Source organism: Petromyzon marinus, chromosome 3 (genome assembly GCF_048934315.1).
Source record: "Petromyzon marinus isolate PM22_M1 ecotype Great Lakes invasive population chromosome 3, UKy_Petmar_22M1.pri1.0, whole genome shotgun sequence".
Taxonomy (NCBI): domain Eukaryota; kingdom Metazoa; phylum Chordata; class Hyperoartia; order Petromyzontiformes; family Petromyzontidae; genus Petromyzon; species Petromyzon marinus.
In genome coordinates, this window is record NC_133669.1 from 2,548,003 (window position 1) to 2,572,104 (window position 24,102).

Sequence of the window (24,102 nt, forward strand, 5' to 3'; positions counted from 1 at the left end):
TTTTAATAAATGTTTTCTCCTACATCAGAGTGCAGCGCCACATTAAACACGCACTACAAAGACAATAGTTTAAAGCGATTTGAAGCATGTTTTATTTTCCAAATGGAAATATGGTTTGGGGGGGGGCAGAGCTTTGTGACGTCATATTTGAGGGGGGGTGACTTTTGTGACGCCGTGTGACAAAGGGGGGGGGGGGGGGAGTCAAAAATCGCGTGACGTCATTTATGGACGGCTCCTAAGTGGATTATCGTGGACATTTATGGCAGCAGCCAAATACTAAACAATGTTTTACTTTACTAGGTAAGGCCCACTGAGCTACATTAGCTTTTTTTTAGAAGCGACCTGGCCACAAATGATTGCTCAACGAACTGGGCTTATCATGTAGAATTGTATAGCAGCAAAAAAAAACTCTTTAAACTCATGTTGTTTATTCTAAATGTGGAGGGAAAACCTGGAGAACCCGGTGGAAAAAAACCCCACGGGGAGACACGCAAACTCCAAATAAGCAGCAGCAGCAGGCGTCAGTGGGCATCAAACCCACGACCTCCTGCGTACCAGGCGATGTAGTTAACATCTCCTAGCCACATTGTTTTTTTTCGGTAAAGTCACGTATGTAGAAATACAATAAAATTATATTTAAAAAATACAATAAAATTATATTTTAAAAATACAATAAAATTATATTATATATTATCTCCTAGCCACTTGCAGGAGTTATCTCGGGGTCACCTAATTTTTGAAAAAGCTAAAGTACTATACAGCGCCGAAGGAAAATAAACTCTTTAAAAAGTTTTCTTTAAAAACGGTTTTATTAACGACTTCGTTTAACTCACGGTCTTTGAGAAGTACGCCAATGGCGCCCGAGACACGTGGCGCCTGCGTTTTGTGCGAGCCGATTCCACAGTTTAGGGACCGCGGCGTTTTTGACCGACAAATAAATAATAAGGCGTCCATACAAAATGTAAATTGATTTAAAATAGCGAATTAATTCATGCCGACTTTAATACAGGCATGCATTGTCACCGGATCACAGTACGTGTGCAAAATGTAGAATTGATTGGACAACGGGAAGTGGACGAAATTTTGATTACAAGATTTGACCCAGAGGAATCATGTAACACCGTTTAAAAATATATACGTGTATAGCCCGATGTCACTTGCACTATTAAAAACTGTCCGCTATGGAATTGATGTTAAAGTAAGATTAAATTGCTTCCATGATCTCAATAAACGCAATACGCCAGGGTGGCAAATGAAGATGGCTTTGAAATGCATATTATAGGCTTGTGGAGGCCTAAGTCCAGCAGTGGATAAAGCATGGCTTTTGATTGTACTCTGCGTTTGTCCTTCATTGGCAGCATGTACCCTGTTCCCTGGTTTCACTTACGCATTTTAAGAGTGGTCTTAAAGTGGTTGTCATTTGTAAATGTTACAGAATATGGACTCCCAAGTCGTGCAATAAAAAATCGTTCACAATTCCACAAGTAACTTTACAATCCCCAAGTTATAATTGTTTACATTTTAAATACTGTACACACTGCTCGACTATTCATCATACAATATGGACGAGAAAAATATGGAATTTAGCTAGGTTTTCACTTCACATTTGAAATTAACCTCTACCATTGATTTGGTGACCTACTCTTCAAAGAGGCATGCTCCCTGTTGGCATGAGGGGGGGGGGAAATAGCTTTTGAACTCACTAGGAGGAACCGTGGGACAGAGAATCACCGGGAATTTGCTGCAAACAAAAAGCATCGATATTTACAATTTATTAAAACATGAATTCGACATTTCAAAAACATTTAATCATTTTCATAAAAACTGATAAAACTTATTGCATGACTCATCGAGTGGTTTTCATTATAAGGTGGTTCAAACTTCTGGGCCATATATTGTTGGATATATCAGAGAATGGTGTTGCAGCTTTCATCTATTTTGAGAATACTCAAACAAGTGGAACATTCTAGATTGCTTTGACCTTTATTTATTATTGGGAATGCATGAAACAATAACTAGGGTACTGGATGTCCAATACCAAGAGAGGGAGAAAACAAATCAAACAAAACACATTTATTTGCCAAAATATTCCTTTTGAAACGTCCTGAATAATGCATCAGAAAAGAGACTCTTCTTAATGGTAGGCTTCTTCCGATCTGCAGGTTTGTCTTTGGCTTTTCTTCCCCGGTTTTGTGCTAGGATCTATAAAATACAAAAATATATAATCTTGTTTGCATAGCGGTGAAGCGATTTGTTTGAATTAACAAAATGTATTCTGCGAGAACACAACCCATTCAAATACATAAAACCAGTGACAATCGTAACAATGCATAACCATCTCAGTCTGCATATGAGGCACATGAACTTTTGCTTATTTTCGGTTATTTGAATTTTAAAATCTAGGAAAAAACAACGGTAGGATTTTACTAATCAAACATTCACCACAAATTACTGACAGCAGCTGAATATTTCATGGATTATTTAACTTGCGTGCTGTTCAGTATACACTATTTCAAATTGTGTTATTTATTCATGTGTTTAGGTGGTCCAAGATGAACAAAACATTGTGTCCATCACTAACATGCAGTGACAGACATGTGGCTGGGCTTAAGCATATCCTTTACCTTTAATAACGAAATAAATCAGGTGCAGTGACCAAACGTGATAGCATTGGGTGAGCCAATTGAGTTATAAATAATTATTTTTAATGTTTTTATTTTAAAAAGTTATGTATTACTTTTATAATAAAGAAATGCTAATTCTTTGAGGCATTTCTCCCATCTTATTCTGTGACATTTGTCAGCCAGGTTTTAAACCCAAAACGGCATCTAAAGGATAATATCCAATTGGCTTGACTGAGAAATGAAACTAAATCCAAGTAAGATAAATGTTCTTTGGTTCTTTCGGTAAAGTCACGTAGAATGAGAATAATATAATAAATTGATAAAATAAAATAACACAATAATATTCTCACGACGTTTCGGCCACAACACTTAAGCTTAGAGTCGCGACTCTAAGCTTAAAGGTCGTGATCTGAACGTGGCTCTTTCACTCCAGCGCTGTCCTACCAGACAGTCTCATCCCTTCACCTGATGAAGGCCGCTTGTGTTGTGGCCGAAACGTCGTGAAAATATTATTGTTATTTTATTTTATCAATTTATTATTTTATTCTCATTCTACGTGACTTTACCAAAAGAACCAAAGAAGATGAATCATTGCAGTCACGAAAGCTTTGAATCGAAATTTTAAATAAATGTGTTATTTAAATAACACAATCTACGTTGTTATTGATGACTCCTTAAAATGCACATTCATTAAATGTGTCGGTTATTTGCCCACAACGTGAACATTAGAACCCTGGCGAGTACCTTTTGTGTAATTTTCTTTGTAGAAGATGACTGGTTCTTCAGCAGGTACTGCACATTCTTTTTATAGGGATTGGCATTTTGTTTGCGTTTATATTCCTCTGCAAAAAAAACCCAAATATCACGTTAACGTTTGCAAAATTTGTACGTTTCATGCAGTATAAAATCGCACATCCAAACATCCATCACAATATTCCTACTATACACCTCCACACCATTGGATTATGGCCACGTGAAAACAGCGAGGGGAGAATACAATAGGCTGTCAATTACTATATTATAATAGGGTTTTGGAACCATATTGTTCCAAGTGTAGTATTGTTACTAATGTATAGAAACCCACATAAGATTATATTCCACATTTGCAATCCTATCACAACTTTTGCAATTCCCCATTCACAGGAAACGTGATTGTCATGACAATATAATGCACACTTACCGACGGCAGATTTTACACTTTTATGTTTTACTGTTGGTTGGTTACGCATCCGTTTCCTTTGTAGTTTCTTGTTTTTACTTCTCTTTGCAATGCTTTGAACTGAATGTCCAGCAGACTTCGTTTCCCCTAAAAAAAACCCCACACACAACCCCAAATAAACATAACATTCTTCAAAAGTTAAGCAATGACGTGTGTGTATTGTATACGAAAGGGCTTGCCAGGAAATTCACATTTAAGATCCGCAAGATCCTGAATACACTTCTAAAACGTACCCACTCCCATAACCACCTTTGTAAGAAACTTTAAGCCAACAGTGGCCGTCCTCAAACTTGCCCCCGTACTGACGAAATGTGGAAGAATTTCCATAGCTGGTGGTATGAGGCAAAAGCACCATCCCAATGTACGTTGAACTTCTTTCGCACCGTACGCAGCCAACCCTGTTAATCGGAGGTACTTCACAACGGACGATGCTTGTTCATCACGGAGTACTGTGCCTTATGCTGTATGGGTCATATACAATACCTAAGGCATCATATCATAAAGTACCCGCAGTTTTATTCAAAAGGTACATTTAGGAAAATGTGTACTGTACACGCACCCAAGATATCACAATCATGGCCCATCACTAACACGAGACCTCCCATCCAACCAGTTGAGAGACAATAGCCGCTTATGACGATGGCGTGGGGGGAATCCTTAATCGAAGCGGTTAAAAAAATAGACCCCACTATTTAAGCCCTGCCAACCAAAGCCGTCCCTATATGGTTACATTTTAGCAAACGATTGGAGCGGTACCCACAGCCGCTGTAACAACACGATGCCGAATCCAGTACCAACACAGCATGGCCCCACATGTACAGGAAGGTCCAAATGTTTAATCCACCCCCCCAAAAAAAATATAGACCCTAACATGTTTTTACATTGAATATTCATTTCCGTTTTAGATAACCCTAACTTAGATTTTAAAAAAAACATTAGGTCGAAAGAATTAAATGTGGGTCACAAGACATCTGGACCACCCTGTAACAGGCCACGTGGTCGGCACTGCTCAGGCGCAGCGTAGGCCCCGCGCGGCCTTCTCGCCCGAGAGGGCCGCGCGGGGTTTTTGTAGAGTTCCCTTCCTCACCCTTGCGCGACGCCGTGGAGGCCCGCGCGGCCGCGTCATCCTCGGCCTGCAGCAGCTCGAGGCCGCGACGCACCAGCGCTGCCGACATGGCGCCTTCTCTACAGCGACTTGAGTGGGTGTGGGCGGGGCGGGGTGGGAGACCCGAGGTACCGTGGTAATTTTCAACGCCGTAAGGGTCCGCGGCGAACCACATGATCCACTTTCAAAGGGACTATCGGAATATTTATATTTGTACTATAGGAGGAATCCGATGAGCTACTAAGCTCTTTTTCACAGATGTTCAGAAGGTGCACGGGGTCAGAACATTACAAGAATAACCCAACAGATGTGAAAAGTATAGGTATGGTAAACAAGTCATTTTAAAAAATTCAAGTATTTTTTTTTATCTTACCAGGTCAGAATCAGAATATGTATTTATACTGAAGGAATCCCATGAGCTATTAAAATCTTTTTCACAGATGTTCAGAAGGGGAACGGGGTCAGAACCGTTACAACAATACAAAACACGATAGGAGTGCAAAGTATAGGTAAATAAAATCACTTAAAATACAATACAAATAAAAGGAAACTTTATTTAATCTCACCAGGTAAAGCCCAATGAGCTATTCGCGTATTTTTCATAAGCGACCTGACCACAAATGATAGCTCAACAAAGTGGTTCATCACGTAGAAATTTAAAGCAGCAGCAAAATAATCTAATCCGTGTTTATAAATGTGTAAGGGACCCCGTGTGGGAACTCGAAGCGACCAGGATAGTGGGTCATTTTCAAGTGAACTGGGGTCACCAACATGACAATAGCAAAGATAATAGTGCACGAAGCAGATATAAAACAGGGCAAAAAAACGTTAAACGATCAAAAAAGCACGCAAACAAACTATAATTTAAATTACATTGTTCTCTAAATTACGCGAGTGGATATCGTATCCCATCCCACTATATTATAAAACACTGCCTCATGAACTGATACTGCATTCATATTCTTGGTTCTTTCGGTAAAATCACGTAGAAGGGAAATAATAAAATAATAACAATTCTCACGTTTCGATTGCAACAAAATCAATCATCACGTGTGAAAACCGCAGCTTGTGTTGCAATCGAAACGTCGTGGGAATTTTATTGTTTTATTTTATTATTTCCCTTCTACGTGACTTTACTCAAAGATCCAAGAATATGAATCCCTGCAGCCACGAAAGCTTTAAAACGAAATTGATACTGCATTCATATTTAACATTTACTCACAACATACGACATTTGGTTCATATTACCATTTTTAATATAACAAAAAACACTTATGGTGTAGAACAATTGCACAACACAGCATATATCATGTACTTTTTGGTTGACTTTATCTCGGAATATATAATATACAAGAATCTAAACTGTACAAGTGTCATACTTTCCTTTACAAGTTTTTTTTAAAGTTCTTGCTGAATTAGAATGTACAGTAAAGCACTATAAAACATTTTCAAGAATACCTGAATGGTGCACACATCAGATTAACTTTTGGCAGTATTTAACATGTAAATATAACAAACGCTTGTGTTATTTATTGTCCGACCAAATCAGCCGAGTTGAGCTTGATATTGCTAGATCTCAAAAGAAGGGGTGGAACTGGATAGAGCGTGGACAACCAAAACGTAATTTGTAGGCAGATGCGGGGCAATATTTCCAGCAGAGGGCAGTGCAGAAAAGCCCATTGTTGTACTGTACTTCTAAGCGGCGGTCATTTTACTTCCGTCTTCAGCAACCGACATTGACCAGTGTGGTCAAATAACCCCCAAGGCCCACACAAAGTTGGGAGGCCCTCATCCAGCAATGGACTGACAAAAGGGATGTACTGGATTTGTAATTTTACTCTCCTGAAACAATCATTTGTTCATAGGACAAGTTGTCCTAATGTGTCCGGGTTGATGGCAGATTCCACAAGTTCTTTTGGCTCTCACTGTGGTGTGCTCGCCAGCTGTTCGATTGTTTGACGTGGGTCTTGCATTGTCAGGCCGCGGTGAAGGTCTTGTAACGGAATGAGCTGCGTAAGCAAAGTCACAATTACTACTGCTCAAGTCTGTCAGTAGAAAGCAACAAAGGATGAATACAATGAATTGCTTATATACAAACATGGTATTGTCATAGGTTATGCGTCAAAATATGAAACCTTAATATATTAATTATTTACATGACTACCTATTGCACAATAACTATAAATTTCACACATTTAATCAACTACAAATGCTTAATAATAAAAAAAACGAAAGCATTATCTTCATTAGAAAACAAAATAGAATAAATTACATCCCTGTGTCAATCCACTGGCGGATGAAGGTATTCCCACACCGTCAGTCATGGGAGTTGACCATGTTTTGCCACATTGGTCAGCGCGGGGTGGTGAAAGGGGGAGCACAGCGCCGGTTCAGACATCCCTCACCATGGACATCAACCGTGGCCTAATATTGAACTCAAGATTACTGGGTTCATATTGCAGTGTGCTCACCACCGGAAAATTAATAATTACATATCATATTCTTTGGTTCTTTCGGTAACGTCACGTAGGTATAAAATAGAAAAAATCACAAAATACATTTTATTTTATACCTACGTGACTTTACCGAAAGAACCAAAGAGTATGGATTCCTGCAGTCACGAAAGCTTCAAATTAATTACATATCAGTAAGTGTAAAGATTCAAATGTACACATTTTGTTTTGTGTCATTGTGTAATTCACTGTGATGCAAAACTATTTGTGTTAATACTATATGCCAAAGTATTAACTAATTTATCCAATATATTTCAACTTTAGTTAATTTCAAATGGTTACTAGAACAAAATTAAGATCCGTTTTAATCATCAAGCATACAATACGAACACAAGATCCTCATTATCCATGCGAATAGTATAGCAAGGCTATTACTTTATTAGTAGCTTTAATTTAGGAAAAAAGCACACGTGAATATACATACCTGAATTTGAGGGTTCATCAGCCATCCACAGGAAAAATCCACATTGCTCATCTCTAGGTTTGGAGCAAGTGTAAAACTGGCGACCCTTGTTCGGTCCGTCTTTTACAATAGTGCGCATTACGGCTGGATTGTTACAAGAGCACATCACTTCATCGTGGCCTCCACGAGATACTGCGCTTGAATGAAAAGAACTTTGGTTGCTCTGTGCAGATCTGAATCCACCGTCTTGTTGATCTGCCCAAAGGAAAAAGTTGCATACACTTGACGAACACTTGTAGAACATTCGCCCCTTGTTGATGCCTTCCTTTTTGACGGTAAGGAGGGTAGCCTCAATTCCACAGTTGCAGACGACAGCACTTTCTTCGTTTCTTCCAGGAGGGATTTGTAACATAGCCATAGGTGGAGGTGCCTGCTGTGGTGGCCGTTGTACGTATGCGTTTGAAGGCTGGCATGTACCCCTTTGTCGCGCAACTGAAGAGGGTTGATTTTGACGGGACTGGTTGGGAGTTGTAGCAGGACGCAGGTATTTCAAATCCGCTATGTCGTTTATGACATCATCGCAGCCACCAACGCATCCAACATAATCCAAAGGTGTGCAAGGAATTACAGAGTTTTTCTTGAACTTAAATTTTAACCTAAAATTAAAACACACATTTCATGAATGAATGAATACACAATTTTTATTATTTCATTTAACGCTTCAATATCCTTGACATTGCACTAGACGACCACACAAGTCAAGCAACTGATCTCTGAATATGACATTGTAATACTAATGCGACAACACAAGATCAAGTGCTCAATTCTGTTTAGTCCATGACATTCAACAGAAGGTGCTAAAAAAATATTACATATTATTCACGTAAAATAAACTATATGCATTGTTCAAATATTAACTTTCATGAAATCACACCGTTTACATATTTAAAACCTTAACATCATGTGATAATTTTCATGTGTAACTATGGCAATCAATGTTCCATGCATAAATGATTAATTACACAATTATATTATTGATCGAAAGGTAAGACATTAATTCAAGTGAGTTTTGCTCCAAAAACGCAGTGTTTATTTCTTAGAAATAATTACTTTGCGCATGCCGGGTTTTGGCCGGAGGAACGTGTGCTTGCGGAATAATCATGAAAAAAAGTATTTAACATGAAGCTTTTCTGAAAGTCAGTGGTGACCAGGATGATTTAATCATGGGATTTCTGCCTAGATTTGAACCCAGAATTGCAGTGGTCCTTGCTTAACGCACTATACCCCAAGCCACGTGGTCACCTCTGAGTATAATAAAAAAAGAGTTAAGTATATAGTTGAACCATATAAGGCAAAGTGCAAAGAATACAGTACCTGCTGAACCAACGGTGGACAAATTAAATTACGATCGATATGTAACCCGCTTACCTGTGTATTGCATTTGGCTGGCAAAACTGACAAATGCTCTCATCTCTGGTTGCTTCTAAAACAAAATCAGGAAAAAAGACTGCTGCTCTACAGTTTGGAAAACCCAGGCAGGTCAACATGAACCTGTTAAAACATTGCAGGGAAGTTAGAAATAATAGGTTATTTTGTAAATATAAACAATATGGGCTGCAAATTTTGATTTAAAGCTTTCGTGACTGCAGTAATTCATATTCTTAGTTTTTTCGGTAAAGTCACGTTGAAGAGAAACAACAAAATAACAAAATATATATAAAACAATAAAAAAATTCTCACGACGTTTCGACCATAACTCAAACGGTCATCATCAGGTGTGTCGGTGATGACCGTTTGAGTTATGGTCGAAACGTCGTGAGAATTTTTTTATTGTTTTATATATATTTTGTTATTTTGTTGTTTCTCTTCAACGTGACTTTACCGAAAAAACTAAGAATATAATATGGGCTGTATTACCCCTCCCCCTTCCATCCTCCCACCCCCAGCACTCCACTGATATTCGGCTTCGAACTCAGATCGACAGGTTTTTAGTCCAATGCACTAACCACTGGGCCAATTCTCCAAACATAAACAATATACAGTGAGGGAAAAAAGTATTTGATCCTCTGCTGATTTTGTATGTTTGCCCACTGACAAAGAAATGATCAGTCTACAATTTTAATGGTAGGTTTATTTGAACAGTGAGAGACAGAAAAACAAGAAAATCCAGAAAAACGCATGTCAAAAATGTTATAAATTGATTTGCATTTTAATGAGGGAAATAAGTGTTTGACCCCTCTGCAAAACATGACTAAGTACTTGGTGGCAAAAGCCTTGTTGGCAATCACAGAGGTCAGACGTTTCTTGTAGTTGGCCACTAGATTTGCACAAATCTCAGGAGGGAATTTGTCCCACTCCTCTTTGCAGATCTTCTCCAATTCTTTAAGGTTTCGAGGCTGACATTTGGCAACTCGAACCTTCAGCTCCCTCCACAGATGTTCTATGGGATTATGGTCTGGAGACTGGCTAGGCCACTCCAGGACCTTAATGTGCTTCTTCTTGAGCCACGCCTTTGTTGCCTTGGCCGTGTGTTTTGGGTCATTGTCATGCTGGAATACCCATCCACGACCCATTTTCAATGCCCTGGCTGAGGGAGGGAGGTTCTCACCCAAGATTTGACGGTACATGGCCCCGTCCGTCGTCCCTTTGATGCGGTGAAGTTGTCCTGTCCCCTTAGCAGAAAAACAGCCCCAAAGCATAATGTTTACACCTCCATGTTTGACGGTGGGGATGGTGTTATTGGGGTCATAGGCAGCATTCCTCCTCCTCTAAACACGGCGAGTTGAGTTGATGCCAAAGAGCTCCATTTTGGTCTTATCTGACCACAACACGTTCACCCAGTTGTCCTCTGAATCATTCAGATGTCCATTGGCAAACTTCAGACGGGCATGTATATGTACTTTCTTGAGCAGGGGGACCTTGCGGGCACTGCAGGATTTCAGTCCTTCACGGTGTAGTGTGTTACCAATTGTTTTCTTGGTGACTATGGTCCCAGCTGCCTTGAGATCATTGACAAGATCCTCCGTGTAGTTCTGGGCTGATTCCTCACCGTTCTCATGATGATTGCAACTCCACGAGGTGAGATCTTGCATGGATCCCCAGGCCGAGGGAGATTGACAGTTCTTTTGTGTTTCTTCCATTTGTGAATAATCGCACCAACTGTTGTTACCTTCTCACCAAGCTGCTTGGCAATGGTCTTGTAGCCCATTCCAGCCTTGTGTAGGTCTACAATCTTGTCCCTGACATCCTTGGAGAGCTCTTTGGTCTTGGCCATGGTGGAGAGTTTTGAATCTGATTTATTGATTGCTTCTGTGGACAGGTGTCTTTTAGACAGGTAACAAGCTGAGACTAGGAGCACTCCCTTTAAGAGTGTGCTCCTAATCTCAGCTCGTTACCTGTAGAAAAGACACCTGGAAGCCAGAAATCTTTCTGATTGAGAGGGGGTCAAATACTTATTTTCCTCATTAAAATGCAAATCAATTTATAACATTTTTGACATGCGTTTTTCCGGATTTCTTGTTGTTATTCTGTCTCTCACTGTTCAAATAAACCTACCATTAAAATTATAGACTGATAATTTCTTTGTCAGTGGGCAAATGTACAAAATCAGCAGGGGATCAAATACTTTTTTCCCTCACTGTATGTATCTATAAGTGCATAAATAATACACACACAAATACATAATACAACACACAGTAACACGGATGTAACATATACATAATTCACATTCAAAACACAAAGCTATACTTCATATACATCTGTGACCAAATAACCCTGCACACACCCAAATCTCAAGAATAGGTTTGTTTTAACATTGTGGTGAATGTGAAACCTCTTAAGGGCACGAAGGGACCACGTGAAATTATTGTTAAACATGCAATGTGATGCACGAATCGTGACCATAAGAATACATTTTAATAAATGCATAGTTGCATGCCGACGATATGTACTGGCAGATAAAGGAAAAAAATGTAAACTAGATGAGACTTGAAGAAAGTGATTGTGTAGAGAAATGGTCAACCGACTCCGGTGAGCAGTGAGATTCAAAAGTTGTAATTGTAAAATATTCCAAGAAAACTAAATTACTAGGAATGTCAATACAAATTCTAAATGCAGTAAAAGTAGGGTCCATATTTTTTTGCTACAAAACAAAGTTCATACCTGGATATATATGATATATATTAAATATAGTATGCCAAAAGGACATTTAAATAGCAGTATCAAATATTGGTATATAGCAGCAGCAGCGGCAAGGAAAATAAATGCAGGACTCAAGTGCTCACTTGCCATCCTTGGTTTGCTTCAGCACCATGTTGCTTTTACACTGTGGGCACTTTCTCACAGGTTCCAATCTCCTGGGGATAGTTTCTTCATTCGCAATAGACTGTTGAGGCTCTCCAAGGTAACATGATAGGGCTTCATCCAACCTACAATTCAACGATAACGTTAACATGTGGTACCTCTTCAACACAGCACTGCCTTCCCGGAGGCATAGAGGATTGAGTGGCTTATAGCCCGAGTAATTAGACTAGATATCTGGCGAGAGGCAAGACAAAATGTGTTCCCTTCAACTTGCGCTGACGAGCGGGGTGAAGTATGGCCAACTTCTCGGCAATGACTGATGAACCTAAGCCACGGGCCTCAGTTCCCAGCAGCTCTGGATCAGCTGGGTTGGTAAACGGAGCAAGGGGGTGCTAAAACATTACTGGGGGTGCTAAAACATTACTGGGTATGAACACAACTATTAGATTTGTCCATTGCTACATACAATACAAAAAATGTTGTCTATTGAATAAAACCACATGATTTACTGGAGCCAACTTGGCTTGGCAAGGAGCTGGCAGTTTTGTGTTGCAAGTGTGAGACTTACTTTTCAGCTTTAGAAACAGCTTCCAAAAACACCTGCTTATACTTTTGGATTTGCTGTTGCAAAACTGTGGTGTTGTTCTTTTTTCCTTCACATATTAGCTTAAGGTCAGCTTCCAACTCGGCACGAAGGTCAGGCTTGGACATTTCATACCCCATTGCATCATAGCCTAGGAATGAAAAGTAGAAATGTTACCATATTACAGATTGTAAATTGACCATCACATCTCATTGAATAGCCTTGAAAAATTATACAATTCTTTAATTGGGCCTCTTACCCCAACACTAGGTGGTGCTTTTCTATATAAAGAGCGATTCACGTCAAAAACCACACGTGTTTCTACATAGTGGATATGAGATGCCCACTGATATGTGACTGTAGCACGTACAAAGTCAATACAGCACAACATGAATCATGTAGAATTTGAAATCCGGACCTTCCACCAACCCCATTCCAAGCTCTCCTGGTAGGAATCTTTGTGCAGGCGTCAGCCCAACGTACATTCTGGACTTGATGGTTTCAATGTGATCTGCATGCGTGGCATCTGTACCTGTAACAATAACCATACAAAACTAAATCAGCATATGGGACTTTAATTAACACTGATTAGGTATAAGTCATGTCTGTTTTTTTACTTAATTTAACCAACGTTCATATGCTTTATCAAGGTTAGCTTAAAAACATCTTTTTAGAGAAAAGTCTTTGACAACATGGATATTTTAACCCACAATATACTTTGTTTGCTGGTCACGCACACCTTTAATCCAGAGCTGTGGAGGCAAGTATATTAGTCTTAGTTTAATCAGGTAAGTGTACTTAGAACTGGCAATGTACATGCAACTAACCAATTCCATGTTTTTCCATGAGGGAAATTAAATCAGCTTCAGACAAAAGCTGCGGGGGACTGGTTTCCCCGTCCGTCATTTCAATATTGCTGGGTTGGAATTTCACTCCTGTAGTGTAAACAGGGATGACCTAAAGATGTAAAACAAAAAAAATACATTTGTGAATAACACGTAAAAAAAAATTCAGTGATAAAATATTACTTTGAGATTCTTATTGTGGCATGAAGGGTTGGGATCAGTGTTTAGCCAAACTTGTTCATTGCTCCAGTCAACCTAATGTGAAATTATGTCAAATCTCTTATATGCTTGTCTAATAACATACCAAATGTGCTAATGTTTTGGCAACAAATTTTGTTAAAGAAGTAAAACAATTAATTTAGAGATGCTGCAATGGTAATGGTGTACAAGCACAAATAACAAAAAATCCCTCACACATTCGTAAATAAGAGACTGCACGATACACAGTAGGGCCTCTTAAAATCAACTTTACATTGGTTTTCCTGAGAAAAAAATGTGAAATAGGCATACGAATAGTTACCTATTATTAGAGGAACAAACGCTTTAATAATAATAATAATAAAAAAATGTATTACCGTATACTAATTTATATTAAAACCAAAATTAAAAAATGTTGCCGACAATGCATTATGGGTAACGCTGTTAGTTAAAACAGCTAGTTCTATATTATTACCTTAGCGTTCCATTTGTCATAAGGATAAACATCCAGATAATTCCGAGCTGTGATCATGAGTCCATTTGCAAAAAACCTCTCTCCAGCAATTTCAATTTCCACTGTGGTTTCCTGTCCTTGTGCATCTTGGGAGCAACAGGCCAGGAAATGACGAACAATGAATTCATACAAGCGCTGATCATTCCCCTAATTGAATAAAAAAACAGACACATTAGTAGTCGAACTAGTAATGTACTTAGACATCGTTATGCCACTCTTTGGATGAAACTGATGGTGCCACTGCCATGCTGAGGCATGGATGGCAGGGCTATTTGATTCAGAGACAGCACTTTATGTTTCAAGTAGTTTCAAGTTGATTTTGTTTAACCAAGAGAGAACTCAAGATACCAGGATGAGTCACATTTGCAAGAGTGACCTGGGAGACTAAGTCTGTCAGTAGAGGGCGATTATTGCTGTTTATTAATCACGATTCAGAAATTTGCAGGATTTTTTTCAACATTGGCAAAGATTGGACCCTGATGTCCTTTGACAATCATATGCACTGACGGGCACATCACGTACTTACATTCAGGTCTGCAGTGTATTTAGTTGGGTGGATTGGAGGATGGGCTTGATCAGACTTTGTGCCATTTCTTGGATTTGGCCCAGCTTCAAGGAGCCTTTGGGCAAATGCACCCCAGTTTCGATCTTGTGTTTGCATCTCAACTAACTCGGCAAGGTTCATGCCTTTTGGGAAAACGTTGGTTTCTGTTCGCGGGTAGCTAATGAACCTGCAGTAAAAAAATATACAGTGAGTGACAATATGCAGACTATAATTGAAATTACATCCATTTAAAACAAAACATGCTTTCTCTAGTTGCAGTTACTTCTCATTCCACTGCTGGCAAAAGGACCTCCACAAGATGTTAACCATGGCCAGAGTCAAACTTAGGTCTCGAGATTCATCAGCACGGTACACATACCACTGTGCCACCTGTCCCCCCGTCCCCCCAGAAGACTTGCTGTTCCAGAACATAATTCAAATTTACATCAGTCACTCATTCACAATTATCTATATGTATTAAATTAACTATAGTCTATGAACACTAATTGGATAACCATCGTCAAAATACAAAAATAATTTACCCTTTGGTGTAAAGCTTTTCAGCAATCTTCATAGTTTCTTTCGCATTGATTTTCAGCTTTCGAGATGCCAGTTTCTCCATTTCCTGAATAAAATGACAATATACAAAGACACGTTCATTTCTCACAATTGTATTTTATTACAAATATATAGTATTAATAATTGCGCTATTTTGTTATATTAATGGATATACTACTCTCAGGAATTTTCTCTTCACGATCAGATTTTATGATAACTTTTTGGATTCTACTATGACTTAAAAATGTATTTCCTCCCTAACCATTTCTCTCATTTCAACCTAGGACTGTTGATGTTATGAATATTATGCTAATTCTCATCTAGTGATTTTTTTCTGCAGTCTCAATCATCTTTTCTCATCACCTCAATTAAACCGAGGTAATGAAGATGTCTCATATCTATAGCAATTCTTCAGCCAAAGGCTGGGTGGTAATGTTTTCCAAAAGTGTGTTGTAATTGAGGATCAGATAACATCACAAAATATATTACATTTCACACTTCAACAAGACCAATTAAAACACGTGTTCTTTTTTAAGTTCATGGGGATTCTCATCCTCTGGTGGGGATGCTATCATTCATAATACAGCTGTACACCAAAGGAAAAGTCTGTGTTGGCTGAAAGCGGTTCTCCTGTATCACCTATATTCATGTAACGAACATTGTTTTAATTGTATTTCATTCATATACTGCATGTGCTCAGGTTGCAATACGTACCACTGTGTCCAAAGGCTGTGGCCTCCACTTGCTCTTTGGCTTGCACGTCACTTCTAAAACTTCAGCAGTGGGATTCTAAAATGTAAGTTACAATGTGTTAGACAGCGGCAAATGGATTTAAATATTTTTGTTGTTTTTAATTAAAAGGTATAAACTCTCACCTCAATACACAACTGGTAGAGAATGAGACAAGCAGTGTGGTTAAACAGTCGGTTTCTCTTCCAATGAAACTCCACCAGTCCATCCTCATTCTGGTGTGTAACTAAATGGGAAATTCACAACATATTAACAAGGCAGAATTTACAATTACATTTATAAAAGATTATTGGTTTGCTCTGGATATACACTTATGTTCTACAAAAGTGACAACTATCCTGGCCAAGTATTGTATGCTTTTTTATATTTAAAGAGTCACAAGTTCTCGAAGTCTTAATTAAGTTGTGTATAAATTAAAAGTCGGGGTCAATAGCAATTGTAATCGTGTCATTCGTAATGGATTGCAATCAGTGTAATTTTCATTGCAGCTAACAATACTGTTGTAGATATAATTATGATTAACCCCAGGTCTGGTATAAATTATATTCAGAAAGAGGATATGATATAAATATAGGGAATTCTCTGCACTGCATTCTCACTATTGAAAACACAAAAATATGAATACTTATAGTGTGATTAAGACCTTTGTAAGGTAGCCATAACTTTATAATCAAAACCTAGCCATAACTTTACAATCAAAACATATTTAGGAAACTCCTTGAGGATAAAATAGCATATCACACCATGTTGGAGAAAAACGTGGTTATACCATCAATGATCTCAAGTTAATACCATGTTCTTGATTTGAAGCTTTCGTGACCGCAGGAATCCATACTCTTTGGTTATTTCGGGAAAGTCACGTGACTTTACCGAAAGAACCAAAGAGTATTAATACCATATTCTCCAGGTTACAAGCCACTCGGTAAAATGTTCCACCTCAATATCAAAAAAGTATTCAAATCTGATACACACACAACCTGTTGGATTAAAAGATACATCCGAACTTGTGCTTTTAAATAAAGGGGAAGTAGTGCCTTATAATACAGTAAGTCTTCACAAAATAGGAGTGGTTGCAGCCAGTACCAGGTGTGGCTACCTCCACCTCAGTGAAGAGATTCAGACAGATCTCCAAATCACATTTTTAGGTACCCAAGTTGGGGTGGCCCAGGCTATGTTCAGATGCCAATTATCACCAATCTGTAAATCCAGCATTTGACCAGAGATAAAGAGAAGTAGAGCACACTGCTTTACCACTATAAGACTATTCCCTTGAAGGTCTAACACTGTTTTCAGTGATGAATGAAGGTGAAAGAAAGGAACTCTGTAAACCATTCCCGTGTTCAACCCTGCAAAAAACAAATCATTTCTTACCCTTAATCTGATGGAAGGCTTCTGGAATGAATGCTTGAATTGCTTTGAATCTTTCTACGACAAAACCAAGTGTTGGAAACTGGCAACTTCCATAGCTGACCAGTTGGTGAGCAAGAGATGCTGGAAAAATCTTTTGTAACCGTAGCGTCTGAAATCTAGTGAACGCTGCACCTAAGAGATAAAAACAATACAAATGCTTACCAAAAACACAAATTTAAATGTTTCATCATTAAAACAATACAAAATGTAAATGTCAAGTGTCAGCGTCTTAAAAATGTATCAATGCTAAGAACAAATGCAATATTCTTATATATCTCAAAATACTAAGCTACTTCAGAGTTGGGGCACCACAATATAGCAGTTTTCTGAACCCTGTTATTTCCATGAAGACCAAATTTAGCCCATCATGACACTTCAATATTATCCTGCATATTATTATTAATGTTTCGATAACTTCTTAAATACCCCTACAGCAACAATTATCATGGTTGGCTACGTACGATGCGAAAGAAGTTCAACATACATACAATATAGTAGTTTCAAATGACCATGTGATAATAATGTCAACGTTACTTACCTATACGCAGATCCAGCTCCTGACGAACGTCCACAGCTTTGCTCGTGTTCTCGTCGGGCAGTGTCAGGTTTCTACATGCGTTGTGAATAGACTGTTGAGTAATCTCAGAAAATCTTGCTCGGAAAACTTGCAAGTTTGGCTTCACTGAAAAGAAGACAACAGATTTTCCAAGGTTAATGATGACGAACATTTTATAATTGGTCTTGTGCTTTACCATTCACCAAAATTTGTGTTTGACCTTCCACATTGGCTTTTTCTCAAGACGCACATCCATGAAGGTGAGGTGTGTCATCGTTAGTGACAACGGGTGCCAACTACTATGCGCCATGTGTCATTCTACTGAATGTGAATTTTGGCACACAAAACAATCGAACTGTCTTACAAATGATGCAAAGGGTAATTCGGCTATACAACAGATAACGTATTTTGATAATGTCCAAATAATGTGTTCAATTCGTCAATTAGTACTTGAATGCAAAGACTAAACCTAAACGCAACCCTGTTACTTGTCTCACGCTAGGCAAAGAACGAGCAGAATGAGGAAGAGGAGTACGAAGAGTGGTCGCAGTGGTATCTGTTCATTGGCCCAGCAGGACGTAACAAGATTTTCCCACTGGTAATCACGACTCTCAGCTGTTCAAGAGGCAGTCAAAGTTTTAACTGCCACCGGTTGATGTGTTGATCTTCTTCTCTTGTACCATTGTTTCTGAGGTGTGCCACTATGTGAACACAGGTTTCAAATAAGCAGTTAAAAAGTCTACCATAAGCCTTCAACTGATAATGCATTTGAGTGGGGAGTTAAGTTTAAGTTGTTCATGCAAAGTGACTCAGATTAGCCACTACTCGAATGCAATGACTGTGAAAATAGACAAACTAGGACCTTTAATATCAACTCGCCTTTTGCCCAAGGACGGGTGTATTGCAGTAAATCTGAAACTTGCAAGCGAAAAGCAGACCGCGACGTGATATTCATTGCATCAATGCGTGTGCAATTTGTAAGGGCGCGGTGCCACAGACCTATTTCATTTTAAGGATATAATCCCTTGTTCATCAAGACGTCCTTTTTACTTTGATGTCTCAACAACAGCGTTACGGAGATCGCGTGATGCGAGGGTTCTGCCTTTGTAGTGAGGGTTGTAAGTTGACGCCGAGGATGGGGGAGGAGGCACCTTGGCCCCCCATGTGGGGTGACATCAGCTGCTAATTATTATGAATGGGGTGGGGGGAGTGTCCATTTGGAAGACGTCAGCTTATGATCATTAATGAGGGGGGCTGTTCGATGTGGAGTAAAGTCACCTGCTCATGATTATTAATGAGGGGGGTGGGTGCTCCATGTGGAGTGATGTCACCTGCTCATGATTATTAATTGGGGGAGGGTCCATGTGGAGGACATAACCTGCTAATGATTATTAATGAGGGGGGCCGTTCGACGTGGAGTGATGTCACTTGGGCATGATTATTAGGGGGGGGGGGTACTCCATATTGAGTGACGTCACCCGCTCATGATTATTAATGAGGGGGGCTGGTCGATGTGGAGTGACGTCACGAGCGTTCAGGACAGACATTCCTGGGTGATTATAGTCGGTTTGATGAGGGTAAGCTGAGTGTTCTTACATCAATTACAACATCAAAGCATTTTCTAATCCAGTCATTTGTCTTCAGATTTGTGCTGCGATATACATACCTGCTTTGCAGACATCGATTATTTCAAAACCAATGTTCTCTCCCTCTCTGTCACAATCCGTCCAAATAATCAAAGCTTGGCATTGCCTCACTTCTCTTTCCAATGTTCTCTAATGGAAGATCAAGGCATAAATATATACACACACACCAGCAACATTGCTTTTGCTTACAGGTAGTAACAATTCAGTAAAATGTATTTACAACCAGAATACAGGACGTAGGAAAAAGTCTAATTTAATGAAGACCTATGGTAAATTACAAGACAACAAATATTTAAAACAATTCTGTGAATGTAACAAATAAATGTATGTAGTAGACAAAGTGTGCTTCAATATACAGTACATTAAAATGCAACAGTGCAAAGTAACAAAATACTAAAATGTGCTTAACAAATGATATTGCAGGAAAAAATAGAATTATTTCAGCAAATCAGAAATAACTGTATGCAAAGATTTTAACAGGTGCCACAATTGACCAAATTGTCAAAAAGCATTTAGGAATCCCAATCAGTAATACAAATTGCAGATAAGGGAAAATATGTCTTTGGATTATAATAATAATGATCTTATACAATACAGTACTGGTCTTACACGTGTTTAGTGATGTGGTGCAACCATCAGTCTCCCAGCCTACAAGCCCAAATAAAAAACGCGCAGAGGATGGGACACTTCCTCTCTCAGCGCAGAGACAACACGTGGCGAGCAAGTGCGTTCACACTTTGTATGTACCACGGGCTTGGTTTTAAATGTACACCACAGGAAAAAAGAAAATTCAAGACAAACCTTGATGGCAACCAAGTCGTTTAGACAAATTTTTTCGATTTCGGCATCAAAGAGATCCACCGGGTGGCAGCCTCGCCTGTTAAGTGACACAGTATGTTAGGTCCAAGTTAAACGCTCATTGCAATTGAACTACATTACATGGTGGATTCGTTTGTTTTTTCAATCAAGTGCAGATTTACAAGAACCCAAACTAATATGAAACGTAATGTGACGAAAAGTAAAAATATAACTGGTGATTGTTTTTTTGCTTTCAAATATTACGAATGAAACAATCGAAATGGTTTGCAAATTTGAACCAAAAATATATGCAACGACGAATGGTAAAAAAATGTAAAAACAAGCCGTAAGACTTGATTGTTTGGTTGATTATAGATGATAAAAATGTAGAACATTGGACTCACCAGTTTTTGAAACCCGCAATGAATTCCAACCCCAATAAATGTCCAGACACCGAGGTCATTACAACATTGACATTCTGCTGTGAAGCACAATGACAGAAATCACTCACAAAAAAATTTAACATTTGTATTTAAAACTGTGCATAGTTTGAGATTGTAAACTCATATTATGTAAAAAAAAATACATGATGTATAGTTTTATTTTAGTTATTATAAAGATAATTACAATGATTTAAAGCTTTCGGTAAAGTCACGTAGAGGGGAAAAAATAAAATTATAAATATAAAACAATACAATTCTCACGACGTTTCGACTGCAACACAAGCATCATCATCGTCGTGAGAATTTTGTTTTATATTTGTATTATTTAATTGTTTCCCTTCTACGTGACTTTACCGAAATAACCAAGAATACAGTTACAATGATTTCATTCGAGTGACAAGGTGAAACAACAGCACTGTCCAGTTCTGTTTCTGTAGCCCTCCTCCACCCCACCAGTAATCCACAACTTTGCCGACCAGTTGCTCTTTGTGTGCTTCTTGGTGCAAATAATTACATGTCATAAGACATATCACGAATGCCATTGCCAAATAACATGCAAGAAACCACTGGTATACGGTACTTTGATCAGCAGTATCTCCCACAGAGACCCGTCAGGAGAAATAAGACTAGCGACTTCCTGCGTCCGGGAGAGATTATTGCACAATTACGGGTCAAGTCGCTTGTGTTTTTCAACATTTTGTTGATTAACATTCAGGCGTTGCATTTAATAAGCACTCGTCATGCATGACACGATTTCATGAGTCACAACACTGCCGGCAAATATCATCACACGCGATACAAGGAGAGTTACTCTTGTCCGTGAAATTTCATTATCTACAAGGCCATACCATACGATAATTCGAGTCTGATTAATTTAACCACTAACCTACATAAACGGCTAACCACCGAGAGGCAGGTTCGCTCATGGCCGAGGAGTTTTTAATTAATATATTTCATACCTGTCAAACCCATACGGTTTAGCCATATTCTTGTCCAAGGAAATTGAGTTTTCAGGTCCATACGGCGTACAGCCGTTTCAATACGGGCAAAATAAATGCGTCTATTTGTTTGTGTTTCTCTTCCTTGTGATGGAACTTTGTAGGATGAACGTTGAGATTGATAAGGGGGCACGGGGTGACCAATGTCTGAATTGATCTGTAATAAGGTAGGTACTGATAAGGGGTTGACAGGTATGTATATTTTACACTTCAAATAAAGTTGTATTGAAAAGTGAAGTATTATAGAGCCATTAAGGAGCATCACTTGGACTGCCCCACGGTTTGGCCCGCCTTGTTATATAGTATATTATTACTTATCATTGAAAAATCGCACCATAATTTGACATTTGCAATGTCTCTGGGTAGTGGCACTTTTATTAATATATAAACACTTACCTGTCCACTAAAGGAGTAGTTGTACTCATATATCTTGTTGAACTTCGACAGGCCTTCCCTCTGAAATGAAGAGAGTCGTAGAATCTGTGTAAATATTGAGTCAATTTTATTTCACCAAACAGGTACCCATCCCATTGGCGAGGGGGAAAAAACTAATTGAAAAACAATTTCACATCCCCCACGGAAGGGGGCAGTATTTTCGCTTTTAACCCTGAAGTTGTAGGCGACTCTTACCAACACCAAGATTGCCGGTACAGTCCAGTCAGTAGGCTATGTCAGACCAAGGGTGTGCAAGGTTTTCCCTACCACGGGCTAAAGAACTTTCTTGGCACGCAGCCACCCACGAACACAGGGACATTTCAAGTTACTTTGCAGGCCGCGGTGTGAGCCCAGCACGCAAAGCGTAGAAGCAGCTTCGGCCGGGTGTGCGTTCCTGCTGCTCCTGCTGCTGCTGTTGTGGTGCGCTTGGTCGATCTCGCCTCTCGAGTTTGTTTAGCGCGACGCCGCAGAGACAAGAAAGTTCACCCACCCGCGTGAACCCGCCGCGAGACATGATGTTGGCGATGCCTTTCGCCGCGTCGTTCTTCTCGGCCACGCACAGCGCCCGCTTGACGCCGCGCTCCAGCCCGCCCGCCGGCACGTGCCCCGGCGCCCTGCCCGCCCGTGAGGCCATGAGGCAGCGCGCCCAGCAGCGGCCGTGGCCTCCTCCTCGTCCTACTTCGCGTCCTACTTCGCGGCCCAGCAGCAGCAGCGGCGACGGCGGCGCGACCCGCGCTCTAACGAGGCCCAGCATCCACACACTCAAAGCGCGATCTAGGAATCGACCCCGACAAGATCCGGCCACGCACGCGATTCCACGGCTCGATTACCACGTTTGAGCAAATGAATGAATCGTGGGGGGAAAAAAGGAATCGACGGTTCGATTTCTGTGCGGAGTGTCGAAGGAATCGATTCGATGTAACCCCCCTTTTGAAGCCAGCGAATTGGCGCGAGATGCTTCGCGGCGATGAAAGTGTCCGGCTTACTTCAAATAATAATAATTATAATCCGCAATTGCTGAAGTGTAAGAGCATTCTCCTTGGTTCTTTCGGTAAAGTCACGTAGAAGGGACATAATAAAAATAAAACATAAAATATTTTATTATTTTTAATAAAATAATAAAAATAAAACAATAAAATATTGTATTACGTTTTATATTTATTATTTTATTATTTCCCTTCTACGTGACTTTACCGAAAGAACCAAGAAGATGAATCCCTGCAGTCACGAAAGCTTTAAATCTAAATGTAAGAGCACTTTCACAGAACGCAGTTTATTCATTTTAGCTGTTGCGTGTGCAGGATTCCAATGCAGAAAGTTGCAAGCTATTTTTTTTACTGAAGGAGCTTTCAGTGAAGCGGTGACTCTAACAAAGTAACTTGTAACTAGAAAAATCTCGATACATTAGTCAATCACATTGTGGTCTTGAAAAGAAAACAAATATATAAGCGATGTGTCGAACAGTGGCCCTTCAAATTAAGTGCGACAGTTAAGCGTTCTAGATCGCATCCATTGTGAAACAAGTGTAGTGACATAGAATCGGTCACGTAGCATCAAAGCGCTGTTTGCTGGCAGGGAAGGGGGCATCTGCAGCTTACAGCAGCCCTGACTGACAGCAGGTCACGTGATAGACCAGAGAGGGATCGAGGTTACGGAAG

At 39.5% G+C, this 24,102-nt stretch overlaps 2 protein-coding genes across 3 annotated transcripts; both read right to left on the reverse strand.

The window, feature by feature from the left end:
* Positions 1-1,756: 1,756 nt before the first annotated feature.
* Positions 1,757-5,073, reverse strand: RPS19BP1 (ribosomal protein S19 binding protein 1). The gene is made up of 4 exons (XM_032970119.2): positions 4,931-5,073; positions 3,805-3,930; positions 3,369-3,466; positions 1,757-2,202 (listed from the first exon to the last, which is right to left on the reverse strand). The coding sequence occupies exons 1-4, from the start codon at positions 5,016-5,018 to the stop codon at positions 2,074-2,076; spliced, it is 441 nt and encodes a 146-aa protein (XP_032826010.2). The 5' UTR covers positions 5,019-5,073; the 3' UTR covers positions 1,757-2,073.
* Positions 5,074-5,484: 411 nt separating this feature from the next.
* TOP3A (DNA topoisomerase III alpha) lies at positions 5,485-23,255 on the reverse strand. Of its 2 annotated transcripts, none has more exons than XM_032970164.2 (19): positions 22,935-23,255; positions 22,406-22,465; positions 20,973-21,046; positions 20,572-20,647; positions 19,791-19,899; positions 18,107-18,250; positions 17,530-17,700; positions 16,284-16,384; positions 16,123-16,197; positions 15,393-15,475; positions 14,833-15,037; positions 14,268-14,453; positions 13,577-13,706; positions 13,168-13,281; positions 12,735-12,900; positions 12,148-12,291; positions 9,293-9,415; positions 7,886-8,520; positions 5,485-6,957 (listed from the first exon to the last, which is right to left on the reverse strand). In XM_032970164.2, exons 1-19 carry the CDS (start codon positions 23,196-23,198, stop codon positions 6,800-6,802), a joined length of 3,018 nt encoding a protein of 1,005 aa, XP_032826055.2. In that variant the 5' UTR covers positions 23,199-23,255; the 3' UTR covers positions 5,485-6,799. The 2 variants fall into 2 exon arrangements, with proteins under 2 accessions (XP_032826055.2, XP_032826044.2); XM_032970153.2 differs by having other exon boundaries at positions 20,973-21,049; positions 22,935-23,254.
* Between the last annotated feature and the right edge of the window lie 847 nt (positions 23,256-24,102).